The sequence below is a fragment of the Pezoporus flaviventris genome, unplaced genomic scaffold, assembly GCF_033815535.1.
Source record: "Pezoporus flaviventris isolate CSIRO_AGI_PZ_B2104156 unplaced genomic scaffold, CSIRO_AGI_Pfla_v1 ptg000031l, whole genome shotgun sequence".
NCBI lineage: Eukaryota > Metazoa > Chordata > Aves > Psittaciformes > Psittacidae > Pezoporus > Pezoporus flaviventris.
Window position 1 is genome coordinate 4,674,607 of NW_026892579.1, and position 13,074 is coordinate 4,687,680.

General features: G+C 39.8%; 1 protein-coding gene across 1 annotated transcript in view; it reads right to left on the reverse strand.

The window, feature by feature from the left end:
* Positions 1-5,954, reverse strand: part of NT5DC1 (5'-nucleotidase domain containing 1) — a 124,793-nt gene extending 118,839 nt beyond the window's left edge. The window contains exons 1-4 of the mRNA XM_061460081.1: positions 5,800-5,954; positions 3,575-3,666; positions 1,852-1,923; positions 618-724 (exon numbers count right to left, since the gene is read on the reverse strand). Coding sequence (XP_061316065.1) covers positions 618-724; positions 1,852-1,923; positions 3,575-3,666; positions 5,800-5,892 — 364 coding nt within the window. The 5' untranslated portion in view covers positions 5,893-5,954. The remainder of the gene's footprint in view (positions 1-617; positions 725-1,851; positions 1,924-3,574; positions 3,667-5,799) is intronic.
* Between the last annotated feature and the right edge of the window lie 7,120 nt (positions 5,955-13,074).

Here is a 13,074-nt window from a genome sequence, read left to right on the forward strand (position 1 = left end):
AACCAGATTCCTCTCCTACAGTGGGCCTAAGATCATTCACACAGTCTCATCAATACCTACAGTATAAAAATCATCAATATCTAAAGGGGGCCTACAAGAAAGCTGAAGGGTACTTTTTACAAGAGCATGCAGTGACAGAACAAGGGGGAATGGCTTTAAACTGAAAGAGGAGAGATTTACATTAGACATTAGGAATTCGTTATGAGGACGGTGAGACACTGGCAGAGGCTGTCCACAGAAGCTGTGGCTGCTCCATCCCTGGCAGTGTCCAAGGCCAAGTTGAACACGGCTTTGAGCAACCTGGTCTAGTGAAGGGTGTCCCTGTCCATGGCAGGTGTTTGTAACTAGATGATCTTTAAGGTCCCTTTCAACCTAAACCATTTTATGGCTCTACGATGATCACTGGTGACCTAAATTTAAGTTGAACTTTTTCATTAGAAGTTGAAAATACTAAAAAAAAACCAAACCCAACAAAACAGCTCTCCCCCAAAACATTTACCTATTCCAGGAATTCTCAGCTCGAGTATTTTTAAATATTTGTGATAAGAACTAACAGCATGAGGCACTGAAGGGGCCAAAGGAATTTCAATGAAGATGACATGCTAAGGCATAGCTACCTGAGCGGGAAACCATTCCGCTGACTGTATTAAAATGCTTCCACTCCCTCCTTCCATACGTCTCCAGAATCTCTTCATTTGTCATACTCTTTGTACCATGGCTTGCCCTATTTGTGTTGTTATTTATAATAAAAGAAAAGAAAAAGGTTGAAAACAGCCAAACTACTCCTTGTGCCCAGTAATTCATGACAACTGAATACTTAGGTGCAGGCAAGTTGATTGAAAGCAACTCTCTTTATAATGTAGAAGCTTCCCAGGACCTAAGCTTTTAGCATATACATTACAGTCCTTGATAAAAGCCTTGCTACACAGAGGTTTGGTTGGCTGGGAGCACAACTACTGTGCCTCACCTGCTAACACAATCATTCTGTATTGCTCGAATGTTCTCAATTGTGTGAGGACACTCACTATACTTAAACTATCAATATAGGCTGCACAATAAAACACAGTGCAGAAAGCCTATACATCATTCTGAAGCCTGGTAACATTCACAGAATGCAGGGCAGAACTATGGAAAAGTGCTAGTTTGAGTCCTGCAAGCAGCTGTGTAATACAGAAGTACACACAAGCCTTTTTAGGAAGTAAAAATCAAAACAGCAGTCTTCTATATTTAAATAAAGAAAAAAAAAAAAAAGGAGGTAAAGAAGAACTAAGGATGTACTGAAATTATGGCTGAAGGCAAAATATAGCTTTTAAGAGAAAAAAAAAACACCAGAAATTTGAAAGCAAATGTGTCAGTTTCTGTGTTTAATTTACCTCAGGTTATTTAAACTATGTGTCATAAGCCTGAAGAATTTTGAATGTGTATGGTACAAAGATAATAGTGCTCCCATCACTAGCATCAGTCATTAGCATTGACTTCGAGTCAGGTTTTCACGGTCCAAAGAAAAACATTACCCTAGATCACAGCAGAACAGGATCAAGAGTACACTGGTAGCCACTGAAAAAGTGAAGTTACCTTCAAGATCACTATGCCCTCAGAGTCTTAGACCTTTATTAAAAAGCAGATATTCTTTACTATTAGCTAACATGTAAATATTATGAAAGGACTGCATATGTAACATTAAAAGACACTGAGCACCATATTACTAAAGCGTATTTATACTTTAACAGCTAATAAAGAAAGTACACTGAAATTAATTTTTAAAAATTTAGTAAAACTGACAGATGGCTTTCAGAAAGAGGATAAAATTTTGGTGTCTGCTTAACAATATAAACTTACTGTCAATATTACCTTAAAACTGTTCCATCTTCTGCAAGTTTCAGGAAGTTTCCTTCTTCAATGTCCAACACCAAGCCTTTGCAACTAAGAATAATTTTATTTTAAGGAAGAAACAAACTATTAATGCTTTCAGAGGAATGCCTTCTTATGTATCAGTGAAATGCAGTTATAGAAGCTATACAATGCTGCTACACAAAACCAACCAAGTCAGAACCCTTCAAATACTTCCATGTTTGAACAATGCTCTGTATATGCAAATACGCATTACTCAACAAGGAATGGGTTTCATTTACATAGCAAATTCCTAGTGACTGTTCATATAGATAAGGTTGGAGGATTAAGGTCCAAGTATATACAATTAAGAAATGTGATATTTAAGTCACATCCACTAAAGAAATCGCTTTTCTTGGTGGCAACTCCCCTGCTTATTATTACTAGACTGGTAACACCAATTATTAGGACAATGTTCTACCCTTCTCTTAAATGAGGCAACTGAATATCCAAGGAACAGGTAAAGTAAAAGCATTGCCATGCTAGCCAGAATTAACAAGGTAAAGAGTTGATAGCATAGGGCAGACAACAAGAGTTTCTGACTCTCCTAATAAGTCTACCTTCCAGACAATTGCATCTATGTTTGCTCAGGTTGCTTGAAAAGTTAATTCAGAATTCAGTGGCTGAAATAATAATGAGACTGAAAAAGTAATAGCACCTTCATCCCCTGTTATAAGGTACCCAAAGGAAAGACGGTATATCAACAAGGCAGGAAGCATTCCCCAGTGTTTCATGAGTGACACCTGGATGAGCAGCATCAATACACATCTACCAGCACAGTAGGCTTGCAGGTCCACATTAATGAACCTCCAGCTCCAAAAAGGGACCAAGACAGAGATATCTAGATCTTAACAAAGAATTTCATGCATCAAAGGCCTCAAAAAATGAGAAATACAGATAAATTGCTTGTCTCGTGGAAGTTTAAACTGATCTTGTTGGGAACTGTTCAGTGAAATACTGACTTGTAAAAATAACTGATCAAAACCGTTACACACAAGTGTGTGCATTACTTAAAAAAAAAACAACAAACCAAAACAAAAAAAAACAGTAAACTGTTTCTCCTAAAAAATTTAGTGATTATTTGGCCTTCAAGCTCCCACCCTGTGGCCTAGATAGTAACCTATCCAAGTTGGAAGATCAGAGATTCAAGTTCAAGCTCCTGCTCAGAAATCACTGAATTCAGAGCATGGACTTCCATTTTAGTGTCTTGCATCACAGCTTTGTGCCTGACATGCCACCCAAGGGCTACCTCCTGGCACCTCACCTTTCCACAGTTCCTTAGAAGGCTGTTGGGATTATTTTGCCTTAAACAAAACTACATCTGTTGAGATAAAAATGACTAAATTCTGATGGTTACTGGATTTACCAGTTGAACTGAAGGTAAAAGACAAAGGAGACAGATAAAACAAGGGAGTAAGTCAGACTAAAATACTTGTGTCTAGACAGCTAGAAACTCAAAGCAAGCTTGGGTGCTCAGTTCTCCCTTCAAAATACCACCTTAGAAGTATCTCATGACAAATACTTGTTCAAACAAGTATTTAAAACTGTCAGTTTGGATTCATCTATTGGGCTTGACAATCAGGACAACAAATGCCTAGCAAAACCAGCTGTTTCCCTAGCTTTGTAAAAGTTACAGCTTAAGGGAAGTTATAAAGAAAGTTTCTGTTATTTTCAATGTACTCACCAGAAGTCTAAGCTGTCTGGAGCTAGAGTCAGCAAGTCTTTGTCATAACCCTTTTCTGTTACCAGGTACTGGGCAAAACTATCATATATTAGCTACAAATGAAAAAAATATATGCATTAATTATATTGATTAAGCAAGACCAAAGATACTGCTTCCCCAGAAAATGACAAGATGCAAGAGTTAGTACCTCCTAAGTGATATCAAACCAGGGAGCTAGGGGCCCTGTCTCACTGCATCTGCTAATGGGAAATAGTGCTCCACATTATTTCTGTCACGGCTGGGAAACAGCTCAAGATGCCCACACAACAGTTCTGGTGCAATGTTTCCAGCATAACCAAGTTTACAGCATTCTACCTTATTGCCCCTGTGCTTCAGGAACATTGGGAAACCAAGATGATAAATACTTCAGACTAGTCACTGCTTCCCCAATCATATTTTGTTTTGCTTTGCAATTTTAAATATTGTGGTTATCAAGATTCAACAAGTAGCTTCCAAACCAATGAACAACTACCCTTAGGGCCATTTCAAATGTATTCAGAAGAACATATTTTGAAGGAAACAGGCAACTATTAAGAAAGTTTCTAAGATCAGAAAGAACACTGTTAAACCCTGGTACAACAGTCAGCAATTTATTGATGTAATGTGCTGGTGAAGTACATGGATGCTGCCAGGCCCTTAAACTACCAGAAATGGTAATTGCTCCCTTTTTCTCATGGTTCTTTCATTGAAGCTGTTCCTTGGACTTTTTTTTTTTTTTTTTTATAAATTACTAAGGCTGCTCTTAGAATGAATAATGCCTGAGAAGGAGTAACATGAAGGCCAACACTGGAAGAGTAAGAACTAATTGCATCTTCAGCTGTGCCTGTCAGCCTATTTTATTTCCAATAAATAAGGAGGAATGTCATAGGCACGCATCAGCCTGTCTCTGTGCTGTGTGAGAAGGGCAAAAGTGAATTAAGTTTAATAAATGTTTGGGGTTTTGTGATATTTTGGGGGGATTTTTTTTTGGGGGGGGGTGTGTGCTTGTTTTTCCTCTCTTTTGTTCATTGGTTTGGTTGGTGTTTTCTTTTCTCCTTTGGGTTTTTTGCACGCATTTTTGTTAGGTTAGGGTCCTAGGGGGTTTTGTTTTCATTTTTTATTTTTCTTCTCCAAACTCTTCCAGTTAGCAGTTGCCTTCATTGTACATAATTCTTACTGGGAAGCAAGTGCCTGCGTAAGATGCTACATGTGTGGCACGACAGAGAGAACATGGAAGGCAAGCCTAGAGCTGCAGCATTTCCATCAAGAACTTAAAAGAGCACATAAAATTTATAACTTTACACTATTGAACCCCCTGTTGTAAGGAAGATGCCTCTACAGAAAGTCACCCACAGCTAAAGGAAGCAATGCAATTTTTGAACACAGGATGCATTGAACCATGCCTATTTATAAATGAGGGTCCTCAAACATTTGCTTCTATACCAGATTCTGAAGTACCCTGCAATTGTGTACAAGTTTTCTGTGCAGTGAACAATATACCGTAGATAAATGGAGGCAAAAGGAGAGAGTGGGACACCATGAGCATCCATGGCACAAGACTGCTCCATGGCAAAGTCCCCACATCAACAAAGAAATACGAGTCAATGAAAAACTATCAGGGAATTAAAAAAGTGCCAGTTGGGAAAAAAAAAAAAAAAGCAGCGCCAAGGGCGGGAATGCACAAACCCATGCCTCTAGCTGCTCTCCGCAACCGGCAGCAGGGCTCAGTCAGAGATGCTAAGCGCCTTTAAGCTCGGTGTTTCATTTCAAGCACCAGAAAGTCTGCAAAGGCCGCCTGGCCAAAACGCTGCAGGCTTCTAACCGTCTGCAGCATCCCTAGGTTTGGGGGGGGGGGGAAGGAACACTCCACCTTCTTCTCAGCGGCGCTACAGTTCGGAGTACTCTCAAGCGGCAGAGCTTTCAAGGAAGAAGACATGGCTGTCCCCCGTGCTCGGGCAGAGGCCTGCTGAGGAAGCACCGGCAGGAGCTGCGTTTGTGTTGCTGCTCTCTTCTGGGGTTTCCCCATGGGCACGGAGCAGAAGCCTCAGGGCTCGCTGCCCTGTAGCGAGGTCTCGCTCCCCGCCGACACTTCCCTTTCGCTTGGACAGGCGGCGAGCGGGTCGGGGAGGAGCGGAGCTTGGAGGGGGAGAGAGCGCGCGGTTCCCAGCTGTGCCGTGCCGTGCCCCACCGTACCGGCCCGCACTCACCCGTGCGCTCTGCGGAAGATGATACCGGCAGAGCGTGTGGTCCAGGTCGAAGCCCACCACGTCGCAGTCAGCCAAGGAGAAGTACTGCTGCATTGCCGAGCCGCCGCCGCGGGGAGGCGGGCGGAGGAGGAAGGGGCAGGGGCGGTGCTTCCTGCGCCGCTGGGCGGGGCGCGGGCAGGCCCTGCTGCTCTGCGGGTCCGTCGTCACCTGTGCGGTGTGTGGGGCTGTTCCTGGAGCCGAGGGGTGGTGATGCTCGCTCCGCCCCAATAGGCCAGCAGGCCGTCTGTGTTCGGGGTGCTTAGTGGGAGAGCGCCAGGCATCAAGCCCGGGGGTTAGAAAGGCGGGTGCAGAGCAGTTGGGCGGAGGCGTGTTTAAATGCTGGGATTTAAAAGGCACGTTTCTCACACAGGGATCGTGTGCTTGCGAGCGGAGTGGCTCCTTCCAGGTCAGCCCTGGCTGCAAGTCGTAGGTGCGAGGCTGGGGGGGGCCTGCGAGCCGAGCCGAGCCGAGCCGGGAGGGGAGGGGAGTTAGATTTGTGTTAGGTGGTGAGAGGGTAGTCGCGCCGTAAGGGCCCTGCTTCATGCAGTCTGCTTATGCAAATAGACAAGCAGGGCTGCTACTACATGACCCAGGTCCCTGCAGGGTTTAAGCAACACTAGACGGTACGAGCAACATTACACAGTAAAGCATATTATACTCTACACTGAGCTCTGGAAAAACCAAAACCGCGGAGGTAACTACCTACCTTTTAATTTATTGACAGCTTTGGTAGGCAAAAAAAAAGCATAACATGAAGAACGGAACAGCTGCCTCCAGGTGACATTATCAAACGGGCATATTAGTAGGTACTGGCCCAGCAAGTATTACCATATCACAATTAGAAAGGAAGTGTTGTGTTTGGAGGAAAAGGAACAGATGAGGTTTACATTGACTTAATTCTGTTCTCTGTGGTTGGACTTGAATATAGTGGCTCGTTAAGGCCAGGGGCAGGGTGCTTAAATAGCTGGGCTTAACAGCCTTGCTTGCAGGACATGATGATTCCTTTCTACAGTTGTTTTCTCTTTGTAGACCAATGACACCATCAAAACTTTGATTTGATTCGCGAAAGGTGAAAAACACCTAGTTCAATTACTGTGCAAATATTATTTTTAATTCTTGTATGGTTATAACTGGAATAAAGAGAGCCCAAACGTACTTGAATTGAGAGCAATTGTCATAAAACATTGAATGCAAATCATCTTTTTTAGTGTTGCCTTCCTGTGTGCAGCTGTATGGTGTTTTGCAGGTGGGTAAGTTGGGGTGCATAACCATAGCAGCAGTGCACAGCAGCAGTTTTGATTATACAATAAATAATAATTATGTTTTGATTATATCAAATTATTTGATTTTTGCAGGCTGGTTCAATGATTATTTGGTATTCCAGAGCAAAATGCTTTTGAAAATACTTTCAAGTAGTTGAATGAGATACAGTGTACTTGTATATTAAAATTCAGTTTGCTATGCTCAGGTAGACACAGATGAGAGAAATTTAAATAGCATGACCTATCACATATGTTTAAAAATGCTACAGAGAAGTTCAGTATCAGATTAAAAAGTGGACTAGATGGGAAAATACATAGAAATAAGGCATGAAAATTCACTAATGCTAATAGTATGACAGGATGAGCACTTCAGGTGTCAGAGGAAGAAAGAAATGGATTGCATAATTTTACCTCAGCCCCTTATAGAGCAGCTTCTTTTAAAGGTTCAGTACCTCCCACTAACATTAATATACCTTCTACTGCTGTTGTGCATATATATGCACACCATACATTATATCTGCACTGTATATTATATGCATTTTAGCTATACGTTAAATAAATATGTGCATATATGCTTAAATAGAACTAAATTACCAGGTGTGAAACCTGAGCAGATACTTTCAGGATCATACCCACAAGAGGGATCTATGTATCTAAAACATAGCACAAAACCAACACACTGTAGTGTTGAAACATCTGGACAGATATTGAAAATCACATATTCATTGGTAGAATTATAGGATGTTTTGGGTTGGAGGGGACCTTTAAAGATCGTCTAGTCCAGCTCTCTTTTCACTATATTCACTATCAACTGAATATAACCTTGAACGCCACACAATTAGATCAGCAGTAATGACAAGCTCTCTTAGAATTTGCTACACAAAAGTACTAATCATATCTAATTTTAAACCACTTTGAGAAACAACCCTCACCAATGGAGAGATTCAGCAAGTTAAATTTCAGGTATGTGAAGCTGAAGATTAAATTGGAGGTATGACAGCAAGAAATATTGAAGAATGTTGATGAATGGAATTCATTTTCAGTTCTGAGAAAAGAGACGATAAATGAGAGAATATCACCTTCATCTTCAGTATTTGCAGCACAAACCTGGTAACAGGAAAATCTCAGAAGTTTACTTTCAGCACACTACTCCAAGTTTTTTGGTTTTGTTTTTTGCCTTTAAAGTGTTGCTTTGTTTCTCAGTTCCTTGCTTTCAGATGAATCCTTTAAACATACTGACATCCCACTCTAGGGCTTTTCTCAGAAAAGAGCTGCCTTTAATCAAAATCCTCTGTAACAACTGAAACACCTTAATGTGTTAACAGCATCATTTCAGATTACTTTTTCAGCACTGTTTCAGATTTGATGGCACCATGAGCCGCTCAGAGATGTCCACATAACTGAGGTTGTCCTTTTGGACTATCAGGTCCTAACTGGAAATATTTTAGGTTTCCCCATGGTTAATTTATGCATCACTGATTACTCTTATATTGTAAATACATGGTATTAATCCATTGGGTGCTCCCCATGCTCAGCATCTTCACAATTAGCAGCCTTCAGGAAACACGCATGAAGTGAGAGATCTGACATGTCAAAGCCTTTGAGACACACGGAAATGCATTTCAGTTTTCATTGTGCCTTATGCCTGCTTTCCACGCAGAAGAGGCTCCTTCCACCATGTAGCTTTAGGGTGCAGGAGCGTGCTGACATGCCTTGGAGGGTGAAAGGAATGTAATAGAGTGCAGTAACATACATAAAAGCATGAGAACCATGTGAAAATACCTTACATAAATCTTTGCTGTCACACAGAAGTTGCAGGCCTCTTTGCAAGAGAGGTTCTGCAGCTCCTCGCTTTCTTTGTCCTTAAGAGGGCAGCATTACGATACAGTGGAGCATCTCCGAGTTTGAATCGTCAGCACCTTAATCTATTTTACTTTCCTTAAACTTCGTCTTTATTTTCTAAGCCTATGTAAGCTTTTTCAGTTGTGTTTTGTCCTAACTATGCAGTTGCAGCCGTTTGCCTATTATTTCGGAAAAGGTCATAAGAATTTAGTTAAAAAAAAAAAAGGAAAAGGCTCTGCATGTTGCTACAGTATACAGTTGTGCTGTGTGAAGATAAAACAAGAATTTAGACAAACAAGAAGCATTTTCATTTTTAGACAAGTAACACCTTATGCAAAAGTGAGCTGAGAAGAGTCTGGATTTTTCCTTGTTTGTTTTTAAAAACAACTGAAAATACTTTTGGAGTAGAATGTCAAACCAAAAAGTGCTGGTTTTTTTTTTATAGAATTTATTTTAGCACAGTACAGTCTCAGGTTTGCACTCGATTTTGCTTTTAGCCCATGAGCTGTTCAATAGCCAAGTAGAAGAGTGCCTTACAGCCCAGTATCCCCATTCTGCAATGACAGAATATCTCCATTCCCCTTGAAGCATGATGTCTGCTCCCCGCACTAGGATAACTCCATGCTCTTCACAACACAAACTCCCCATCTGAGAATTGTCACTTTCATCCCAGAGTGACAGGAGGACAGAGCCCACATCTCAGGCTCACCCCACTGGCCCAGCTCAGGAAGCTCTGCATGCATGTCTCCTGAGAGGACACTTAGAAGGAAACACTTGTGTAGAAACCATCAGAGAAATCAAATAAAAATATACAGGAGCAGACTTCTGACTTATTACAAAGTGATGCTTTATTAGACATAGATCTAACAACTCTAATTCATTTCAAGGATAACCTGGTTCTCTGTGAGAGAATGAAAGCTGTCGAGAACACATTTGCTTTGTAAAACAGTCACTGGCATTTACTGTTTCTTTAGTAGACCTTTAAAAAATTATCAAAATGGTACGTAGTCCTCAAGGCATCCCTCTGTGACACACAGGGTGCCTTGTTCCTAGGTACAGAATCCTGGTGAGCAAGCTTGACTATTGATTGGGATTTAGGATTAGCTTAAAGAGATTCCAGAAGTTTTACTGTTTATTGTGTTGTTTAATAGCCTTTTTATATGGCATAAAATATGTACACATTAACTTTTTCAGCAGAATCATGCACATACAATTTATAGCATCCTGCCAGGAGTACTGATTACATCTGGCACCTTGGTAATATAGTGGTTGCATTCTCTGTCTCACCAGCATAGAAATGAGACTCATGCTGCTAAAGATTCAAGATTCCCCAAACTATACCCAAGAGATCACTAAAAGGTTAAACAAAGAGTAATCGACTAGATGCTGAGAATCTTTCAGAAGCCTGCTTATTGTCCTTATCACCTCTCTCAGATCTTGTAATCTAACTGAGGCTATTCCCATGCAACGTGAAAGAAGGAAATGAAAATCGATGATTTTGGCAATGTGATTAATAGCCATGACTGATTGCTGGACCCTTAGTGAGTATATATTTTAAAACTTGGAATGGTTTTCTAAAGGTCCTTTGAAAGATTTTTCTTTTTGAGCTGGATAGATGTTACATTTAGTCAAAAGAAATTGTACTGGAAATATGGACTTTTTAGGAAACTATACGTCCAAAGTAGACCTTGTGTGAATTTTATGGTGAGAGAATTGTGCAGTTTCTATAATCTGTGGGACATGGCCTTATTTCTTTTATGTTTTGTTGTTTTAGTTTTGTTTTGTTTTGGGGTGTTGTTTTTTTGTTTGTTTTTTTTTTTGGGGGGGGGGTGTTTGGTTGTTTTATTTAACATACCATTTTTTTATTTTTACAAACTTCAGAATAAAATCCAGAGTAAGACTCTGAAGTTCTCCATCCTCATTTCCCATTCATTCATGGTGTATTAGCGGGAAGATAACTTAATTGCTTATGGCTTCAATTTCTTCATGAGTAAAATTGGAATATGTCTAATTCAGACATTCTGAAGATTTCTGAGTCATTCAAGAAGGTTACAGGTTTGCATTTGAAGCCTGACACTTGCTAATGATTGCATATGAGATAAATTTGATGTATTTCAATACACAGTCTGCACAAAAAGAACAGAGCTATTGAACAGCCAGTGGGAAATGCCACAACTGTAAAACTATGGACATGAAGGTAACAGAACCAGAAAAACCTAAAGACAGTCATCTTTTTGCCTTGGGGCAGGATCAATCTGCCTACAAACATCCTTAAAAGACAATTGTCTAATTTCGTAAAAAGGAACAAAGACCTGAAACAATTTCTTCTGGTGTTTAACAGTCCTTACACACAGAATGCTGAATTTTCACGCTCCCTCCATGTCACACCAAAGTCTCTGTTGCTCTAATACGTCTTCTTTCTTATGTTGTGTCCTATTCCTTGCAGATCAGGGAACCACAACATTGCACATCAGCCTTCTATTTCTTTGAAGGCTGCTATCATATATTTTCCCACAGACTGTTATTTGTTTAGTTATTTAAGGTCCTTAAAGGCTGAGGTGTTTTGAGCCTGCTTATCTTATCTTTCATTCTCAACCTAGATGATATTCATTCATCATTTATTCATTATCAAATGGATTAATATCCGGTTTTTATTTGATTTGAGGTTTGTTTTTTTTTTTTTTGGAATCAAAACCTGGATGCTTTGCTCCAGTTTTGGCTTTCTTAGGGCTGAGTACTGAAATAATGAACCCACAGTAATGTAACACAACAATCTGTGTTTTCAAAATAACATCCAAGTTACTTAATTCATTACAATCATTGCCATGTTAGGATTTTCAAGATGAATTTCCATTCTATCACTATGATGAGATCTTCCCCCCTCCCCTTCTTTTAACAATGTCATCTTTTCTACCTGATCTTCTATTTAAGAAATATTTTCTTCTATATATGTTCATTGATGAGCATACTGGACACCAAGGGTGATGTTCCTTGGAGCTGCAGTAATAAAATTCTAACAGTAATTCTTATAAATCTCAAATATAAGATCTTATTTGGAATATAAATTGCATTTGTTATTTACTGTTCTGTTTTTGCCTCTAGAGGGTGTCTAATTATCTTATGAAAGGATAAAAAAAAGAGCTTCTGGGTTTTTATAAGAAGGAAGTGATCTAGAAGAATATATGCTAAAACTCCAAGTGTATACTGAGCATCAAGAAGATTCTATCATACTGATGTAACTCTTTAAAGATCTGTACTCTGTTTCTGTGTACATCTGTGAAGAAGGTCGAAGCCACCTCTCCTATTTTAAGGAAAACAGTATGTTCACATTTACCTATGCTGTTGTGTTGAGTATCATGCTTTTCTCAGGGAGAGCAGGTTAAGGTTTAAACCTATGGAAACAAAGACAGAGGAATATGAATTTGGGAAAATTTTGTCAGAGAAGGAGAGTGAATTATTTTGTTTAGTACAACAGAAATTTGTACCACAAGTGCTCACCGGAGGTATCACTAAATGTGTTTACTTCCTATCCCCTTTCCTTATGTTTACGGATACCATGTGTTGCATGTTGGGTAATGTTCTTTTTACCGCATCTCACCGCGTATCTGTGAAAGACACAGCAGAAAGAAAAGAGGAGGTAGGAAACTATATAGGAAAGATATAGGAGAGAGGGAGAGAAGAACACGTAAATGGAAAGGAAGAAGAGTAAGAGTATACATATTTGCAGTACAAGTTACATCAGTTTCATTTGTAAAACTCTATTTTGAACACACAGGAAATGGGTCGGACTGCTGATGAAACATAGTAAAGAAGTAACATCACATACTGCATCTTTGCTTTTACAGAAAGACTATTCTAAACATAAGTCAATATCTGCTAAAAATAATAAAACATTAAGCATAAAAATGAAATCCTGCTCTCCGTTAAACCAATGTTTACAGTATATTGTCACTGACTTCACAGTAAGAAAACCATGATTTTAAGGCCTTTTATAATGGGTCAAATAAAGAAAGAAGCGACTTAAGCATCGGCATTTGTTGACCTTCATATTATACCTATGCTTCTGAAGATGGGTAGGTAAGAAAACAGTTTTTAAATCAATTGTGCCTTTGGCCATAGCTATGTTATGGCG